Consider the following 17,416-nt stretch of genomic DNA (forward strand, 5'->3'; position numbering starts at 1 on the left):
ACATTGAGGGAGTGACTTTACCTGAAACAAAACCAATAGCAATAACATCACTTCTGTCCATGCATGGACAACAGAGAGGACAAAGGGACCGTAGGCCTCCTTGTTCGGAGGCCGCTGCTCTAATCTAGACTTGCTGGTGACTCGGACTCAGGTAGTGGCAGTCTAGTGGGTAACACATGGTCAGATTCTGGATATATTTAGGAGGTAGAACCTCTAGGATTTATTGAGGTTTGGATGGGAGGTGTGAGAGAGAGGAATCAAAGATAACTACAGGACTGAACAACTGGTAAAATGGAATTGTCATGTCATTTCCCAAAACAGCAGAAGCCCTTAGAGGAGAGGAAATCAAGCTGTTTGATTTTTTTCCCCACTTTTTGTGGGTTTTTTTTTTACCCCCAACAGCAGCTAATATTTATTGGATATTTATTAAGTGCCTTTGCTAAGGACTTTGCATGGGTTATCTCATCAATTTTTCACAACAATCCTATGAAGTATATCTGGTTATTCTTTCTACTTTTTAGATGAAGAAACCAAAGCACAGAGTCATGAAGTGATAATCCAGCCGTGGGCAAACTACGGCCCGTGGGCCAGATCCGGCCCGTTCGGCTGTTCTATCCGGCCCGCGGAGCCGAAAGAGCGGAGGGTTCTCTTGCTCTCCCCTCCGCTCCTTTACTTTGAATTTATATTAGTTCACACAAACACTCCATCCATGCTTTTGTTCCGGCCCTGCGGTCCAGTCTAAGAACCCATTGTGGACCTCAAGTCAAAAAGTTTGCCCACCCCTGCGTTAGACATTTTAACATTTGTCCACCTGTCCCTGTCCTGGTGGGACTTTTTTATTGCTCTGCCTCTCCACCCTCCAAAATCTCCTGTACTGATAGGTTAGCATGTTACCTACAGGTGGGTCCCACGTGGTTCTGCTGGGAAACCAGGAAATCAGGACTTTTAAACATGACAGGCCGATGAGACATCCATGGGGAGATGCACGAGTCAGAACTACATGAGTCAGAAAAAGATTCAGAGCTCCAGTCAGCAGTGTTTGCCTTAGGAGTTTCTTAGAGCCAGGGGCTGGAGAAGAGAAGGGTGGGAGGGAGCGAGTGCAGGTGGTACAGAGCAACTCCTGGGGGACTGAGACCAGGAGCCCTCCAGGGACCAAGAATTTAGGGAGAAACCAGCAAAATAGATGAGAAGGAGCTGCCACTGTGTTAAGATGAGAACAAAGGGAGAGTGGTGAAGGAGTGTTAAGAAGACAGAATAAGACGGATTAACCAAAGAATTTATATGCATAACCCATGGACACAAACAGTAGTGTGATGAAGGTCCTCGGGAGGGGGCAGGAGCAGGGTGGAGTGGGGGCAAGGGGGAAGATTTCTGTAATACTTGCAACAATAAAGATAATTTTTTAAAAAAGACATAACAATCAACGGTTTCAAATGCTGCTGATAAATTATATAACTTCTGATCTGACTGAGAAATGACTATTGAATTTGGCAACATGGAGGTTACTATTGACCTTGATAGGAGTACTTTAGGTGTAATGGTAGCAATGCAAGCGAAATATTTGTTGGGAATATATTTTATTCTCAGTGACAAGATTTCTTCTGAAGTCACGTGCTGTACATATTACCAAAGATAAAATTTAGCTCTAACATATAATTTCCATTTTGACTCTTATTTGAAAGCACTCAGAGAAAGTATCACGAAAAATGGAAAATAAACATATACATGAGTAAATGAGCAAACATATTTTTCCCGTTATTGCTTTTACTGGTTTTGAAAGAATAAGCAATAAATCAAATGTAAATGTCTGGTGTATGACATTGAGAATAACAGTATCTAAATGTCACTGCCAAGGGAGGCCAGTATTTGGTCCTTGGTTCTTATTGAGAAAAAATGACCTTTTCATTTAATAAAGATACATGTACATGTATAGTTTCAGAATCATCTGAATAAATAACTAATTTTTTTTCCATATTGCACTGCTCGCTATGTCATCTACATACATTTTAGAGTGTTGGCATATCATCTGGATCTTTCAAATAAAATTGCATTTGGAATATGAGAAAAATTTACATCTGTATGGCATCCTTCTTGCAAGATGACATTATCAAGTTATTCCTATCTGCATACATTTTTTTAAAATGTAATGCAAAGGAATTCAACGGGCACTTTAGTTTGATCTACTGAACCGTGTCAGTAATAAAATCCAGCGGGAGAAACAGAAGAGAATAAATTCATGCTTATCTTTGACTCTCTGTATTCACTTAAACAACTGTACATTATTTTTATGAGTTATTTTTAAAACAATTCTTTCCCTAGGGATTAGTGACTCAAAACCATGAATTTACAATCACCAGCCAGATTTGCATCTTGACTGGGAACTTTGTTAACATGGCTAACCAGCACTGTTTCTGGCTCTGGCTCCACATTTCTCTGCCATGTTTTCTGCCCAAGGGAGCTGCAGGCGTTGAACCATAAGCTTACCTTTTGTGAAATGTTAGTTAGGGCACCTGCTGCAGGAGGAACACAGCGGCGACTCGGACTGGAGAAATCCTCTGGTCCCAAGCAACCTGGCCCAGGGCCTGGGGTGTGCAATTTTTCCTGGTTCTTTCACTTCAAAGCTGAAGAATTCTCCCAGTTGAGTCAGAAGCTTCAGGATGCATGTTAGCCAGCCTAGTGTAAATTCACGCACAGATCAGTGGTCCCACCTCCCTGCATCCTTCATCATCTTAGAAAAGCTTCCCTTCATGTCTGAAGCTAGACAGTTCCTCAACTGGACCTGAGAGGAAGTAAATGGTTAAACACAAAGCTGGCAGTTGCTGATTAAATTACGGAGCTGCTATGCAGGGCAAGGTGCAGCTTCAGTGCTACCACAGTAGACATGCAGGGGGTCGTCTCTGTCGCCCTGGAACTTGAATTCTGGCACGGGGAGACAGGCAGTAAGCCATGGATATGACAAATGAAATATGTTGTACGTTAGAAGGTGCTAAGTAACTCAGAAAAGAAAAAGTAGAGGAGGTGAGGAAGGCTGGGTGAGGTGGGATGCTGAGGGGCGTGTCTGCAGTATTAAATAGTGTCATTATTGCACCCTATTGTTAATTGCCCTTTTGCTGCCTGATTCTTCAGTTAGACAAGCTCAGACAGGGTAGAGACCCTGTTATGCCTGACACCTGCACAGGGCCTAGTTCACGGTAGGTGCTCTCACAGTATTTCATGTCTGGCCATTTGTGATGATGAAACCCAGGTTAATATCCTTATAAGCTTCCTTAATGCATAATATTCTAAGGCATGTGTGCATATGTGTATATTTAGAGATTAACTAAAATATTAGGAAAGGTCACACAAACTTTTTTTTTTTTGGTTTACTCTTGCTTAATAAAACACTTCACTGTACAAATCTAATCTCATCTCTGTCCTACTCCAGAGAAATTAGGGTCCACAGGTACAATTGGAGATTTAATAAAACATAGAGCTAGTGATAGTCTTGCTAATTTGGAAAGTGGTCGCTTTAATGATAGATTGCTCTGGCTATTTCTCTGCCTTTCCCCAGCCTTTCAAAGACTTCCACAGAGTGAAAGGGTTTCCCAGGGTCTGAATGGAGACCTTTATTTTTCCAATGTTCTCCCAGAGGATTCCCGCGAAGACTATATCTGTTACGCCAGATTTAACCACACTCAAACCATACAGCAGAAGCAACCTATTTCTGTGAAGGTGATTTTAGGTAAGTGTTTAGCTCCCTGCATCTGTCTTCCAATGATGTGTAAAACATATCAACTGTTCACTACTACTGACTGAAGTAAAGGGATTCATTGATCAGGAAGCTACCTGTGAATAGAGACTAAAGTGTTGGCATATGTGTTATAAAGAGCATGCATACAGACCCTAAATACTCTACTCTACAATTTTTGCTATAATTAACGTTACTGTTTTCCTGATAACTTTGTGAATTCACTTGAAGTTCTGCGCATTTGCGTGTGATTTATGCCCCATGATACCTTTAATGGGCAAACCTACAGCTTCAGTTATATGTTCACATAATGCTGGTTGGGGGTGACTGAGTAAATTAATGAGTTAGTCATGTACAATGTAAAGCACTGTTTTTAGTTGGTAGGGATGGCACTTGGTCAGCATAGCTGGATGTGTTTGCTTTCATTGCCCAATATTTTTTCTTGCAATACCTTCTCCCCTACTTTTTACATTCTTCATAATATTCTGTTTATTTCAGTGGATGAATTGAATGACACTATAGCAGCTAATTTGAGTGACACTGAGGTTTATGGTGGTGAGTTATGGTGATTGTAACTGATAATCTCTCCTTCATTGTAGAATTTAGTTCACTAACTTCACCTCCATGGCTATTTAACCTTATTTCTTTATGAAATTCCTAGTTACCACTAGAATAAATGTATGTTTCTTGTGAAATTTAGCTATAAGCTTGCAAACATGCCACTAAAACATTTTCCATGTTGTATGTATAATAATGAAAATTATTATAGCTGTTTTCATGCAAAGAACCATTTCACATAATTTGGAAAAAATGTTCATGTGTGTTCAGAATTAGATTTTTCATTTTTTGTCTTGTTCATAAATTTTTCTCATGAACTAAATAAGAATTGGCAGGGTGCATTAACCTGCTTGAATACTAACTCTTCAACATCTTAGTAACCTTTAGCAACTAACAGTAAGTGGATTTTGATAACAAGTCATCACATTTCCCATCTGTTTTCACATGACATTATGAATATCGTATAATTAGCAACAGTATTTCTCAGTTTTGTTTAAAACCCAGTCATTATTTTCAGTAGAAGTAATTTTTTACAAAATAGAGCATTTATCTTCATTCTTTTGAAAATCAAAGAACTTGATTTCCTTAAGGGAAATGTGGATCTCAGGTACAGAATTGATCATTGAAAATTATGGATTCTGGAATTGATCTTTGAAAATTATGGAATATGGGATCTTCTTAATTATCTAGAAGGCAGAATTTCTGCTGCATTATTTTTTTTACCTTTGAGTATGAAGTAAAAAACATTACTGTTCTATCAATCACCAGAATAGACATGCCACAACTCCTGTTTTATTTTATTTTCATTGTAATATACTCCTGAAAGACATGGGCCTCAAAACCATTCCCAAAGTGATTTCAGAGGAGTAAGATTGCCTCTAACTTTAAAATCTTAGAAAAACTATAATTTTACAGTATTCAATTTCTGTGATCATCAAATAGTTAATGCATTAAAGTTTTGAAAACTGTAAAGGGCTACAGAATCAGAATATGGTTTGCTTTCTACTTTTCTGAGAATCCACCACAATATAAGACCACATTTAGGCAATATCCCCATAAGAAAGAAGGTGGCCTGTATAAATCTCCCAGAGATCTCTAATTTGAGCCCTCTTTATATTTTCATTGAGGAAACCAATTTCAATTTCTTTAACTCCATTATTATTCTTAATTTGTAGCAAAATTTGCCAGACTCTATTAGTAACTTTCTAATTTTGTTTCGTGTTGTTTGTTTTCTATAAACTTTGCAATTTGAGGACTTTGATGTATTAGACATCTACCACAAATTTATCTCCATGATTAATCAATGGAATTGAGTGCAATGTTGTCCCTGGTAGAAACCAGAATAGCCCGACCACAGTCATACCCTCAGAAAAATCTATCATCTTCTAGAAAGTAGACAGTTAATTTTGCTTTGAGCACTAATTTTACGTGATGTATAGTTTGAGAACATGATTTTCCTTTCTATGTCTACATTGTGAAAATTTTCCTGTACACAAAAGATTCACAAAAATTTTACAAATTAAGAAAATATATGAAAGGAGAATAGTTCTTACCATTAGTGTTTATGCAACCAAAATTGTTTCTATTCTTGGGTTGCTAAGTGAGCAACTGCTATTTGTAAGGCAAAGAGTGTGCATGTGTAGTTTAACAAATTTTACAATGTTAAATAGTTTTGAAAAGGGATTAGATTTTTAGGCAGTGAACTGTGTTTCTAGAAATACATATTCATAACTTTTAATACATATTGATTTTCTCGTTTGCAGCTAAATCAAATAGAGAGAGGCCACCAACATTTTTAACTCCAGAAGGCAATGCAAGTAACAAAGAGGAATTAAGAGGAAATGTTCTTTCGTTAGAATGCATTGCAGAAGGACTGTGAGTTAATACTTTGTGTCTTGGTGTACATTTCTTGTAAAAACAGAATAGATTGGTAGAGAAGTATTAATATCATAGGAAGAGTCATTGTCTTGTATAATTCCATCAAGCATCAAGAAATAGCTGATAATTATTTCCAAAATAGGCTATATAATACCATATTATTAAAACACTAGAGGCCCGGTGCACAGATTCGTGCACCAGTAGGGTGCCTCGGCCTGGCCTGCGCCCTCTCACAATCCGGGACCCCTCAGGGGATGCCAGATTGCCAGATTCAGCCCAATCCTCGCAGGCCAGGCTGAGGGACCCCACCAGTGCACGAATCCGTGCACTAGGCCTCTAGTATGCATATAAGATCTTTGGTTAATCTCTTCCTGCCCTCCCCTCTCCTCCTTTCCTTCTGAGATTCATCAGTCTGTTCCATGTTTCCATGCCTGTGTGTTGAGCGTCTGTCCCCTGGTGGTCAATGCACGTCATAGTTACCGGTCAGACGGTTGGATGGTCGCTTAGGCTTTTATATATATATAGATTTTTAATATAATAGTGTGCCTCATGAAATAAGTATCAGTAATCACCTTATGATTGCTACAATTATAATTAGGGTGTATTATTTTGCCACTGTGTGTAACCACCTCAAAACATAGTGGTTTAAAAACAGTAGCTATTTATCATTAATCATTTTTCTGCAGGTCTGCAGGGAGGTTGTACTAGAATGGGCTAATCCAGGTAATTTAGGTTGAGCCTGCTCATGTGTCTGCTAGGTGGCTCAGCTATGGGTTCACAGTTCTGAGGGTGTAGTGCTGGCTGTCAGCTGCACAGCTGAGCTCTTGGCCTTGAATTTCTCACATCCCTCCAGCTCAGTGGTTCTCAACCCTTTTAATGCTGCGACCCTTTAATACAGTTCCTCATGTTGTGGTGACCCCCAACCATAAAATTATTTTCGTTGCTACTTCATAACTGTAATTTTGCTACTGTTATAAATCGTAATGTAAATATCTGTGTTTTCTGATGGTCTTAGGCTCTACAGCAGCAGTTCTCAACGTGTGGGTCGTGACCCACAGGTTGAGAACTGCTAGCAGGGTCGTCTAAGGCCATCAGAAAACACAGATATTTACATTACGATTCATTAATTAACAGTAGCAAAATTACAGTTATGAAGTAGCAACGAAAATAATTTTATGGTTGGGGGGTCACCACAACATGAGGAACTGTATTAAAGGGTCGCGGCATTAGAAAGGTTGAGAACCACTGCTCTAGCGGCCCAGCCCAGGCTAATTCGTCTAACAATAAAAGCACGCACAGCCTTTTAGGGCCTAGCCCCGCAACTGGCACCCTGTTCCTTGCACTATTTCCTACTGTAAAGTCACAAGCCCATCTTCTTTCCAAATGTCTCGTCAAAATTGATGTCACCCCTAGACCCTATGTGCCCTTGACAGGAGTTGCAGGAAGGCCTCGCTCAGATGTAAGAACAACTGTTACAGTAGGTACACATTAGAGACAAGCTTCTACCTAGTCCCTTCTGATGCAAGGCATGGAGCAACTACAATCGATATGGGCACATATGCTGAAAGCATTGAATAGATTCTCAGAAACATGTTGTGATCACATGTTTGATCTGTGCTTTCTCTGACTGGTCACTCAGCAGTCTCACCTTCCTTCCCAGAATCAGCCTTCAGGAATGGCTTTATGGATGGAGACACATGGAGGCCTCTGCTGGCCGTGGCAGGAAAGCACACTACACACTACTCAGTTTCTCAAGTACCTGAAAACTAGCAAAGCCCTCATTTAAAGATAGATTAAGTATGTATCTTTCCCAATAGAATAAAAAATAAACAAACAAACAAACAAAACCCCTTGCAATTTTCTTCAACATTGTGTTAAAAAGTGGTTTAACCTACCAACCTGCAACCTTTTAGGAGCAGATGTACCCGTTCTCACAATTTAGTGAGTCCCCTTCCCACAAGTGATATATTACATAAAAATGTAAAATATGGCTGGTATTTGGAAATTGCCTCAAACTTCCAAAATTTATTTTAAAACTTGGAATGTTATAAAACTAAGATTGCAGCTCTATCACTTACAAATCCATAAACATGAGACTCATAGAATAAAAGTATTTTAGAAGTCATTTCATCAAATATATGTATTCAGTTATTTTTGTTCAACCAAATAAACCAAAATCATTTTTTTAAATTTCTTTATTGATTAAGGTATTACATATGTGTCCTTATTCCCCCATTACCCCCCACCTCCCATTCATGCCCCCACCCCCCTGTTTTCTGTGTCCATTGATTAGGCTTACATGCATGCATATAAGTCCTTTGGTTGATCTCTCCCCCTTACCCCCACCCTCCCCTACCTTCCCTAAGGTTTGACATTCTGATTGATGTTTCTCTGTCTCTGAATCTATTTTTGTTCATCAGTTTATGTTGTTCATTATATTCCACAAATGAGTAAGATCATGTGATATTTATCTTTCTCTGCCTGGCTTATTTCACTTAGCATAATGCTCTCCATCTCCATCCATGTTGTTGCAAATGGTAAGAACTCCTTCTTTTCTACTGCAGTGTAGTATTCCATTGTGTAGATGTACCACAGTTTTTTAATCCACTCATCTGCTGATGGGCACTTAGGCTGTTTCCAAATCTTAGCTATGGTGAATTGTGCTGCTGTGAACATAGAGGTGCATATTTCCTTTCTGATTCGTGTTTCTAGTTTCTTGGGATATATTCCTAGAAGTGGGATCACTGGGTCAAATGGGAGTTCCATTTTCAGTATTTTGAGGAAACTCCATACTGTTCTCCACAGTGGCTGCACCAGTCTGCATTCCCACCAGCAGTGAACGAGGGTTCCTTTTTCTCCGCATCCTTGCCAGCACTTGTCATTTGTTGATTTGTTGATAATAGCCATTCTGACAGGTGTGAGATGGTACTGCATTGTTGTTTTGATTTGCATCTCTCTGATGATTAGTGACTTTGGGCAGGTTTTCATATGTCTCTTGGCCTTCCTTCTGTCTTCTTTTGAAAAGTGTCTATTTAGATCAGTTGCCCATTTTTTGATTGGGTTGTTTATCTTGTTTTTGTTAAGCTGCATGAGTTCCATGTAAATGTTGGAGATTAAACCCTTATCGTTGATATCATTGGCAAATATATTCTCCCATGCAGTGGGCTTTCTTGTTGTTTTATTGATGGTCTCCTTTGCTGTGCAAAAGCTTTTTATTTTGATGTAGTCCCATTTGTTTATTTTCTCTTTAGTTTCTATTGCCCTAGGAGTAGTATCAGTGAAGAAATTGCTTCGGCATATGTCAGAGATTTTTCTGGCTGTGGATTCCTCTAGTATTTTTATGGTTTCTCGTCCTATGTTTAAGTCCTTGATCCATTTTGAGTTTATTTTTGTGTATGGTGTAAGTTGGTGGTCTAGTTTCATTTTTTTGCATGTATCTGTCCAATTTTCCCAACACCATTTATTGAAGAGACTGTCTTGACTCCATTGTATGTTCATGCCTCCTTTGTCAAATATTAATTGAGCGTAGTGATTTGGGTCGATTTCTGGGTTCTCTATTCTATTCCATTGATCTATATGTCTGTTCTTGTGCCAGTACCAGGCAGTTTTGAGAACAGTGGCTTTGTAATACAGCTTGAAATCTGGTATTGAGATCCCACCTACTTTGTTCTTCTTTCTCAGGATTGTTGTGGCTATTCGGGGTCTTTTTTTTTATTCCAGATGAATTTTTGGAGAGTTCTTTCTAGGTCTGTGAAATATGCTGTTGGTATTTTAATGGGGAGTGCATTGAATCTATAGATTGCTTAGGGTAGTATGGACATTTTAATGATGTTGATTCTCCCAATCCATGAACATGGTATGTTCTTCCATCTGTTTACGTCTTCCTCTATCTCCTTATTCAGTGTCGTGTAGTTTTCCACGTATAGGTCTTTTACCTCCTTACTTAAGTTTATTCCTAGGTATCTTAATTTTTTTGGTGCGATGGTAAATGGGATTGCTTTTTTAGTCTCTCTTTCTGTAAGTTCACTATTGGTGTATAGAAATGCCATAGATTTCTTGGCATTAATTTTGTATCCTGCTACATTGCCAAATTCATTTATTAAGTCTATTAGTTTTTTGATGGAGTCTTTCAGGTTTTTTATGTACAATATCATGTCATCTGCAAATAAGGACAGCTTTACTTCTTCTTTTCCAATTTGGATGCCTTTTATTTCTTCTTCTTGTCAAATTGCAGTGGCGAATACTTCCAGTACTATGTCAAACAGGAGTGGTGAGAGTGGGCATCCCTGTCTTGTTCCTGTTCTTAGGGGAAATGGTTTTAGTTTTTGCCCATTGAGTATGATGTTAGCAGTGGGTTTATCATATATAGCTTTTATTATGTTGAGGTATGATCCTTCTATTCCCACCTTGTTGAGAGTTTTTATCCAGAAAGGGTGTTGGATTTTGTCAAATGCTTTTTCTGCATCAATTGATATGACTATGTGATTTTTATCTCTCAATTTGTTTATGTGATGTATCACGTTAATTGATTTGCGGATATTGTACCATCCTTGCATTCCTGGGATAAATCCTACTTGGTCATGGTGTATGATCTTTCTGATGTAGTGCTGGATCCGATTTGCTAGAATTTTATTGAGGATTTTGGCATCTATGTTCATGAGGGATATTGGCCTGTAATTCTCTTTCATTGTGTTGTCTTTATCTGGTTTTGGTATTAGGGTGATGCTGGCTTCATAGAAGGAGCTTGGAAGTGTTCCTTCCTCTTGAATTTCTTGGAATAGTTTGAGGAGGATAGGTTTTAGTTCTTTCTTGAATGTTTGGTAAAACTCCCCTGTGAAGCCTTCTGGCCCCGTGCTTTTGTTTGCTGGGAGCTCTTTGATGACTGCTTCAATTTCTTCCATAGTTATTGGCATATTGAGATGTTTAGATTCTTCTTGATTGAGTTTTGGAAGGTTATATTTTTCTAGGAATATGTCCATTTCCTCTAGGTTGTCCAGTTTGTTGGAATAGAGTTGTTCATAGTACTTTTTAACAATCCTTTGTATTTCAGTGGGATCTGTTGTTATTTCACCTATTTCATTTCTGAATTTGTTTATTTGGGTCCTCTCTCTTTGCTTCTTGGTGATCCTGGCTAGAGGTTCATCAATCTTGTTTATCCTTTCAAACAACCAGCTCTTGGTTTTTTTAATCTTTTGTATTGTTTTTTTGGTCTCAATGTCATTTATCTCTGCTCTGATCTTTATTATTTCCTTCTTTCTGCTTACACTGGGCTTTTCTTGTTGCTCTCTTTTTGTAACTCTTTGAGTTGTACGGTTAGGTAATTTATTACCATTGTTTCTTGTTTTTTGCAGTAGGCTTGTAGAGCTATGAACTTCCCTCTCAAGAATGCTTTCACTGTGTCCCATAGATTTTGGATTGTTGTGTTTTCATTGTCATTTGTTACCATGATGTTTTTTATTTCTTCCTTGATCTCTCTGGTAACCCAGTCATTGTTTAATAGCATGCTGTTTAGTCTCCATGTCTTTGATTTCTTTGGATTGTTTTTATTATAGTTGATTTCCAGTTTTATGCCACTGTGATCTGAGAAGATGCTTGATATGATTTCTATCTTCCTGAATTTGAAGAGACTTTGCCTATGACCCAACATATGGTCTATCTTTGAAAATGACCCATGTGCACTTGAGAAGAATGTATGTTCTGTGGCTTTGGGGTGAAATGTTCTGAAGATGTCAATTAATTCCATCTGGTCTAGTGAGTCATTTAGGATTGATGTTTCTTTGTTGATTTTTTGTTTAGAGGATTTGTCCAATGGTGATAGTGGGGTATTAAAGTCTCCTACTATGATTGTATTGCTGTCAATCTCTCCTTTGATATCCTCCAGGAGGTTTTTTTATGTATTTGGGTGCTCCTGTATTGGGTGCATATATGTTTACCAGAGTTATTTCTTCTTGTTGGATTGCTCCCTTTAGTATTATGAAGTGGCCTTCCTTATCTCTTGTTATGTCCTTCACTTTGAGATCTAATTTGTCAGATATAAGTATTGCTACCCCAGCTTTTTTTTCATTTCCATTCTCCTGAAAAACCTTTTTCCATCCCTTCACCCTCAGTCTGTGTGCGTCTTTTTTTCTGAGGTGGGTTTCTTGTAGATAGCAGATATATGGGTCATGTTTTCTTATCCAATCCGTTACCCTATGTCTTTTGATTGGGGCATTTAAGCCATTTACATTTATTTTTTTTATTTTTTATTTTTTTTTTATTTTTTTTTTCAAATTTTTATTAAGGTATTATATGTGTACATATCTTACCATTGCCCCCCACCCCCACCCCACTCCCATACATGCCCTCACCCCCCAATGTTTTGCATCCGTTGGTTACTCTTATATACATGCATATAAGTCCTTCAGTTGATCTCTTATTTCCCCCACCTCTCCCTAACCTTACCACTGTAATTTGACAGTCTGTTTGATGCTTTACTGCCTCTGTAACTATCTTTTTGTTCATCAGTTTATAATGTTTTTCATTATCCCCAAATGAGTGGGATCATGTGGTATTTTTCTTTCATTGACTGGCTTATTTCACTTAGCATAATGTTCTCTAATTCCATCCAAGTGCCTACAAATGGTAGTAATTCCTTCTTTTTTACGGCAGCATAGTATTCCATTGTGTAGATGTACCATAGTTTTCTGATCCAGTCATCTGCTGATGGGCACCTAGGCTGTTTCCAAATCTTAGCTATTGTAAATTGTGCTGCTATGAACATAGGGGTGCATATATCCTTTCTGATTGGTGTTTCTGGTTTCTTAGGATATATTCCTAGGAGTGGGATTACTGGGTCAAATGGGAGTTCCATTTTCAGTTTTTTGAGGAAACTCCATACTGTTCTCCACAGTGGCTGCACCAGTCTGCATTCCCACCAGCAGTGCACGAGGGTTCCTTTTTCTCCGCATCCTCGCCAACACTTGTCGTTTGTTGATTTGTTGATGATAGCCATTCTGACAGGTGTGAGATGGTATCGCATTGTTGTTTTGATTTGCATCTCTCGGATAATTAGTGACTTTGAGCATGTTTTCATGTGTCTCTTGGCCTTCCTTCTGTCTTCTTTCGAAAAGCTTCTATTTAGGTCCGTTGCCCATTTTTTTATTGGATCATTTATCTTCCTTTTATTAAGTTGTATAAGCTGCCTGTAGATGTTGGAAATTAAACCTTTATCAGTGATACCATTTGCAAATATGTTCTCCCATACAGTGGGGTTTCTTGTTGTTTTGTTGATGGTTTCTTTTGCTGTGCAAAAGCTTTTTATTTTGATGTAGTCCCATTTGTTTATTTTCTGTTTGGCTTCCATTGCCCTAGGGGCAGTATCACTGAAAAAGTTCTTTTGGCATATGTCTGAGATTTTGCTGCCTGTGGATTCCTCTAGTATTTTTATGGTTTCCCGTCTTATATTTAAGTCCTGTACCCATTTTGAGTTTATTTTTGTGTATGGTGTAAGTTGGTGATCTAGTTTCATTTTTTGCATGTATCTGTCCAATTTTCCCAACACCATTTATTAAAGAGACTGTCTTGACTCCATTGTATGCTCATGCCTCCTTTGTCAAATATTAAATGCGCATATTGGTTTGGGTCGATATCTGGATTCTCTATTCTGTTCCATTGATCTATATGTCTGTTCTTGTGCCAGTACCAGGCTGTTTTGATGACAGTGGCTTTGTAATACAGCTTGAAATCTGGTATTGAGATCCCTCCTACTTTATTCTTCTTTCTCAGGATTGCTGTGGCTATTCAGAGTCTTTTTTTATTCCAGATGAATTTTTGGAGAGTTCTTTCTAGGTCTGTGAAATACGCCGTTGGTATTTTAATGGGGAGTGCATTGAATCTATAGATTGCTTTGGGTAGTATGGACATTTTAATGATATTGATTCTACCAATCCATGAACATGGTATGTTCTTCCATCTGTTTACATCTTCCTCTATCTCTTTTTTCAGTGTCCTGTAGTTTTCCGCATATAGGTCTTTTACCTCCTTGGTTAGGTTTATTCCTAAGTATCTTAATTTTTTTGGTGCGATGGAAAATGGGATTGCTTTTTTAGTCTCTCTTTCTGTAAGTTCATTGTTGGTGTATAGAAATGCCATAGATTTCTTGGTGTTAATTTTGTATCCTGCTACATTGCCGAATTCATTTATTAAGTCTGTTAGTTTTTTGATGGAGTCTTTCAGGTTTTTTATGTACAATATCATGTCATCTGCAAATAAGGACAGCTTTACTTCTTCTTTTCCAATTTGGATGCCTTTTATTTCTTCTTCTTGTCTAATTGCAGTGGCTAATACTTCCAGTACTATGTCAAACAGGAGTGGTGAGAGTGGGCATCCCTGTCTTGTTCCTGTTCTTAGGGGAAATGGTTTTAGTTTTTGCCCATTGAGTATGATGTTAGCTGTGGGTTTATCATATATAGCTTTTATTATGTTGAGGTATGATCCTTCTATTCCCACCTTGTTGAGAGTTTTTATCCAGAAAGGGTGTTGGATTTTGTCAAATGCTTTTTCTGCATCAATTGATATGACTATGTGATTTTTATCTCTCAATTTGTTTATGTGATGTATCACATTTATTGATTTGCGGATATTGAACCATCCTTGCATTCCTGGGATAAACCCTACTTGGTCATGGTGTATGATCTTTCTGATGTACTGCTGGATCCTATTTGCTAGAATTTTGTTGAGGATTTTGGCATCTACATTCGTGAGGGATATTGGCCTGTAATTCTCTTTCATTGTGTTGTCTTTATCTGGTTTTGGTATTAGGGTGATGCTGGCTTCATAGAAGGAGCTTGGAAGTGTTCCTTCCTCTTGAATTTTTTGGAATAGTCTGAGGAGGATAGGTTTTAGTTCTTCCTTGAATGTTTGGTAGAACTCTCCTGTGAAGCCATCTGGCCCCGGGCTTTTGTTTGCCGGAAGCTCTTTGATGACTGCTTCAATTTCTTCCATAGTTACTGGCCTATTGAGCTGTTTAGATTCTTCCTGATTGAGTTTTGGAAGGTTATATTTTTCTAGGAATATGTCCATTTCCTCCAGGTTGTCCAGTTTGTTGGAATAGAGTTGTTCGTAGTATTTTTTAACAATCCTTTGTATTTCGGCGGGATCTGTTGTTATTTCACCTCTTTCATTTCTGATCTTGTTTATTTGGGTCCTGTCCCTTTGATTCTTGGTGAGCCTGGCTAGAGGTTCATCAATCTTGTTTATCCTTTCAAAGAACCAGCTCTTGGTTTTGTTGATCTTTTGTATTGTTTCTTTGGTCTCTATGTCGTTTATCTGTGCTCTGATCTTTATTATTTCCTTCCTTCTGCTTACACTGGGCTTTTCTTGTTGCTCTTTTTCTAACTCTTTGAGTTGTTGGGTTAGGTAATTTATTACCCCTGTTTCTTGTTTTTTGCAGTAGGCTTGTAGAGCTATGAACTTCCCTCTCAAGACTGCTTTCGCTGTGTCCCATAGATTTTGGATTGTAGTGTTTTCATTGTCATTTGTTGTCATGATGTTTTTTATTTCTTCTTTGATCTCTCTGGTAACCCAGTCATGGTTTAATAGCATGCTGTTTAGTCTCCATGTGTTTGATTTCTTTGGGTTGTTTTTATTGTAGTTGATTTCCAGTTTTATGCCACTGTGGTCTGAGAAGATGCTTGATATGATTTCTATCTTCTTGAATTTGAAGAGACTTTGCCTATGTCCCAACATATGGTCTATCTTTGAAAATGACCCATGTGCGCTTGAGAAGAATGTATATTCTGTGGCTTTGGGGTGAAATGTTCTGAAGATGTCAATTAATTCCATCTGGTCTAGTGAGTCATTTAGGATTGATGTTTCTTTGCTGATGTTTTGTTTAGAGGATTTGTCCAATGGTGATAGTGGGGTATTAAAGTCTCCTACTATGATTGTATTGCTGTCAATGTCTCCCTTGATATCTTCCAGGAGTTTTTTTATGTATTTGGGTGCTCCTGTATTGGGTGCATATATGTTTACCAGAGTTATTTCTTCTTGTTGGATTGCTCCCTTTAGTATTATGAAATGGCCTTCCTTATCTCTTGTTATGTCCTTCAGTTTGAGATCTAATTTGTCAGAAATAAGTATTGCTACCCCAGCTTTTTTTTCAGTTCCATTTGCCTGAAAAACCTTTTTCCATCCCTTCACCCTCAGTCTGTGTGCGTCTTTTTTTTCTGAGATGGGTTTCTTGTAGACAGCAGCTATATGGGTCGTATTTTCTTATCCAATCCGTTACCCTATGTCTTTTGATTGGGGCATTTAATCCGTTTACATTTAAAGTTATTATTGATAGGTACTTATTTGTCGCCATTCCTATTCTTTACCCCTGTGTTACTTCTTTGCTTCCTGTTTCTTTCTTTCTTTCTTTCTTTCTTTTTTTTTTTTTTTTTTTACAGTAGACCCTTTAGCATTTCTTGCATTGCTGGTTTGGTGGTAATAAATTCCCTTAGTCCTTTTTTGTCTGTGAAGCTCCTGATTTCACCTTCAATTTTGATTGACAGCCTTGCTGGGTACAGTATTCTTGGATTCAGCCCCTTCCTTTGCATGACTTTGTATATTTCATTCCATTCCCTTCTGGCCTGATGAGTTTCTGTTGAGAAATCAGTTGCTAGTCTAATGGGGGTTCCTTTGTATGTAACTTTCTGTCTCTCTCTTGCTGCTTTTAAGATTCTTACTTTGTCGTTGGTGTTTGCCAATTTAATTATAATGTGCCTTGGCGTCGGTCTTTTGGGGTTCATTTTGCTTGGGACTCTGTGAGCTTCTTGGATTTGTGTGGGTTTTTTCTTCCCTATATCTGGGAAATTTTCTGTCATTATTTCTTCAAAGAGGTTTTCTATTCCTTGCTCAGCTTCCTTTCCTTCTGGAACCCCTATTATGCGGATGTTGTTTTGTTTCGTGTTGTCCCAAAGTTCCCTTAGACTCTCCTCCTGCCTTTTAATTTTTTTTTCTAGAAGTTGCTTTTCTTGGGTATTTTTTTCCATCTTGTCTTCTAGCTCACTGATGCGGTCCTCTGCTTCTTCTAGTCTACTCTTGATGCTTTCTATTGAGTTCTTTACAGCAGCGATGTCATTTTTCATTTCTTCTTGGTTCTTCTTCATTTCCTCTTGGTTCTTGCTCATATTGTCGAATTTGTCTTCCATTCTTTTCAGCCACCTTATGACCATTTCTCTGAATTCTTTTTCTGGAAGGTTGCTTGCCTCCATTTCGTTTACTTCCTTTTCT

General features: G+C 38.2%; 1 protein-coding gene across 48 annotated transcripts in view; it reads left to right on the top strand.

The window, feature by feature from the left end:
• NRCAM (neuronal cell adhesion molecule) overlaps positions 1 to 17,416 on the top strand; it is a 278,384-nt gene that overhangs the window by 202,999 nt on the left and 57,969 nt on the right. For 35 of the 48 annotated variants that reach the window (XM_080663312.1, XM_080663309.1, XM_080663306.1 and 32 more), the window contains 3 exons: positions 3,551 to 3,721; positions 4,226 to 4,282; positions 6,049 to 6,160. In XM_080663312.1, the coding sequence (XP_080519438.1) occupies positions 3,551 to 3,721; positions 4,226 to 4,282; positions 6,049 to 6,160 (340 nt within the window). The remainder of the gene's footprint in view (positions 1 to 3,550; positions 3,722 to 4,225; positions 4,283 to 6,048; positions 6,161 to 17,416) is intronic. The other 13 variants (XM_080663313.1, XM_080663310.1, XM_080663314.1 and 10 more) reach the window with 1 other exon arrangement.

Source organism: Plecotus auritus, assembly GCF_963455305.1.
Source record: "Plecotus auritus genome assembly, chromosome: 4".
In the NCBI taxonomy this organism is placed as follows: Eukaryota; Metazoa; Chordata; class Mammalia; order Chiroptera; family Vespertilionidae; genus Plecotus; species Plecotus auritus.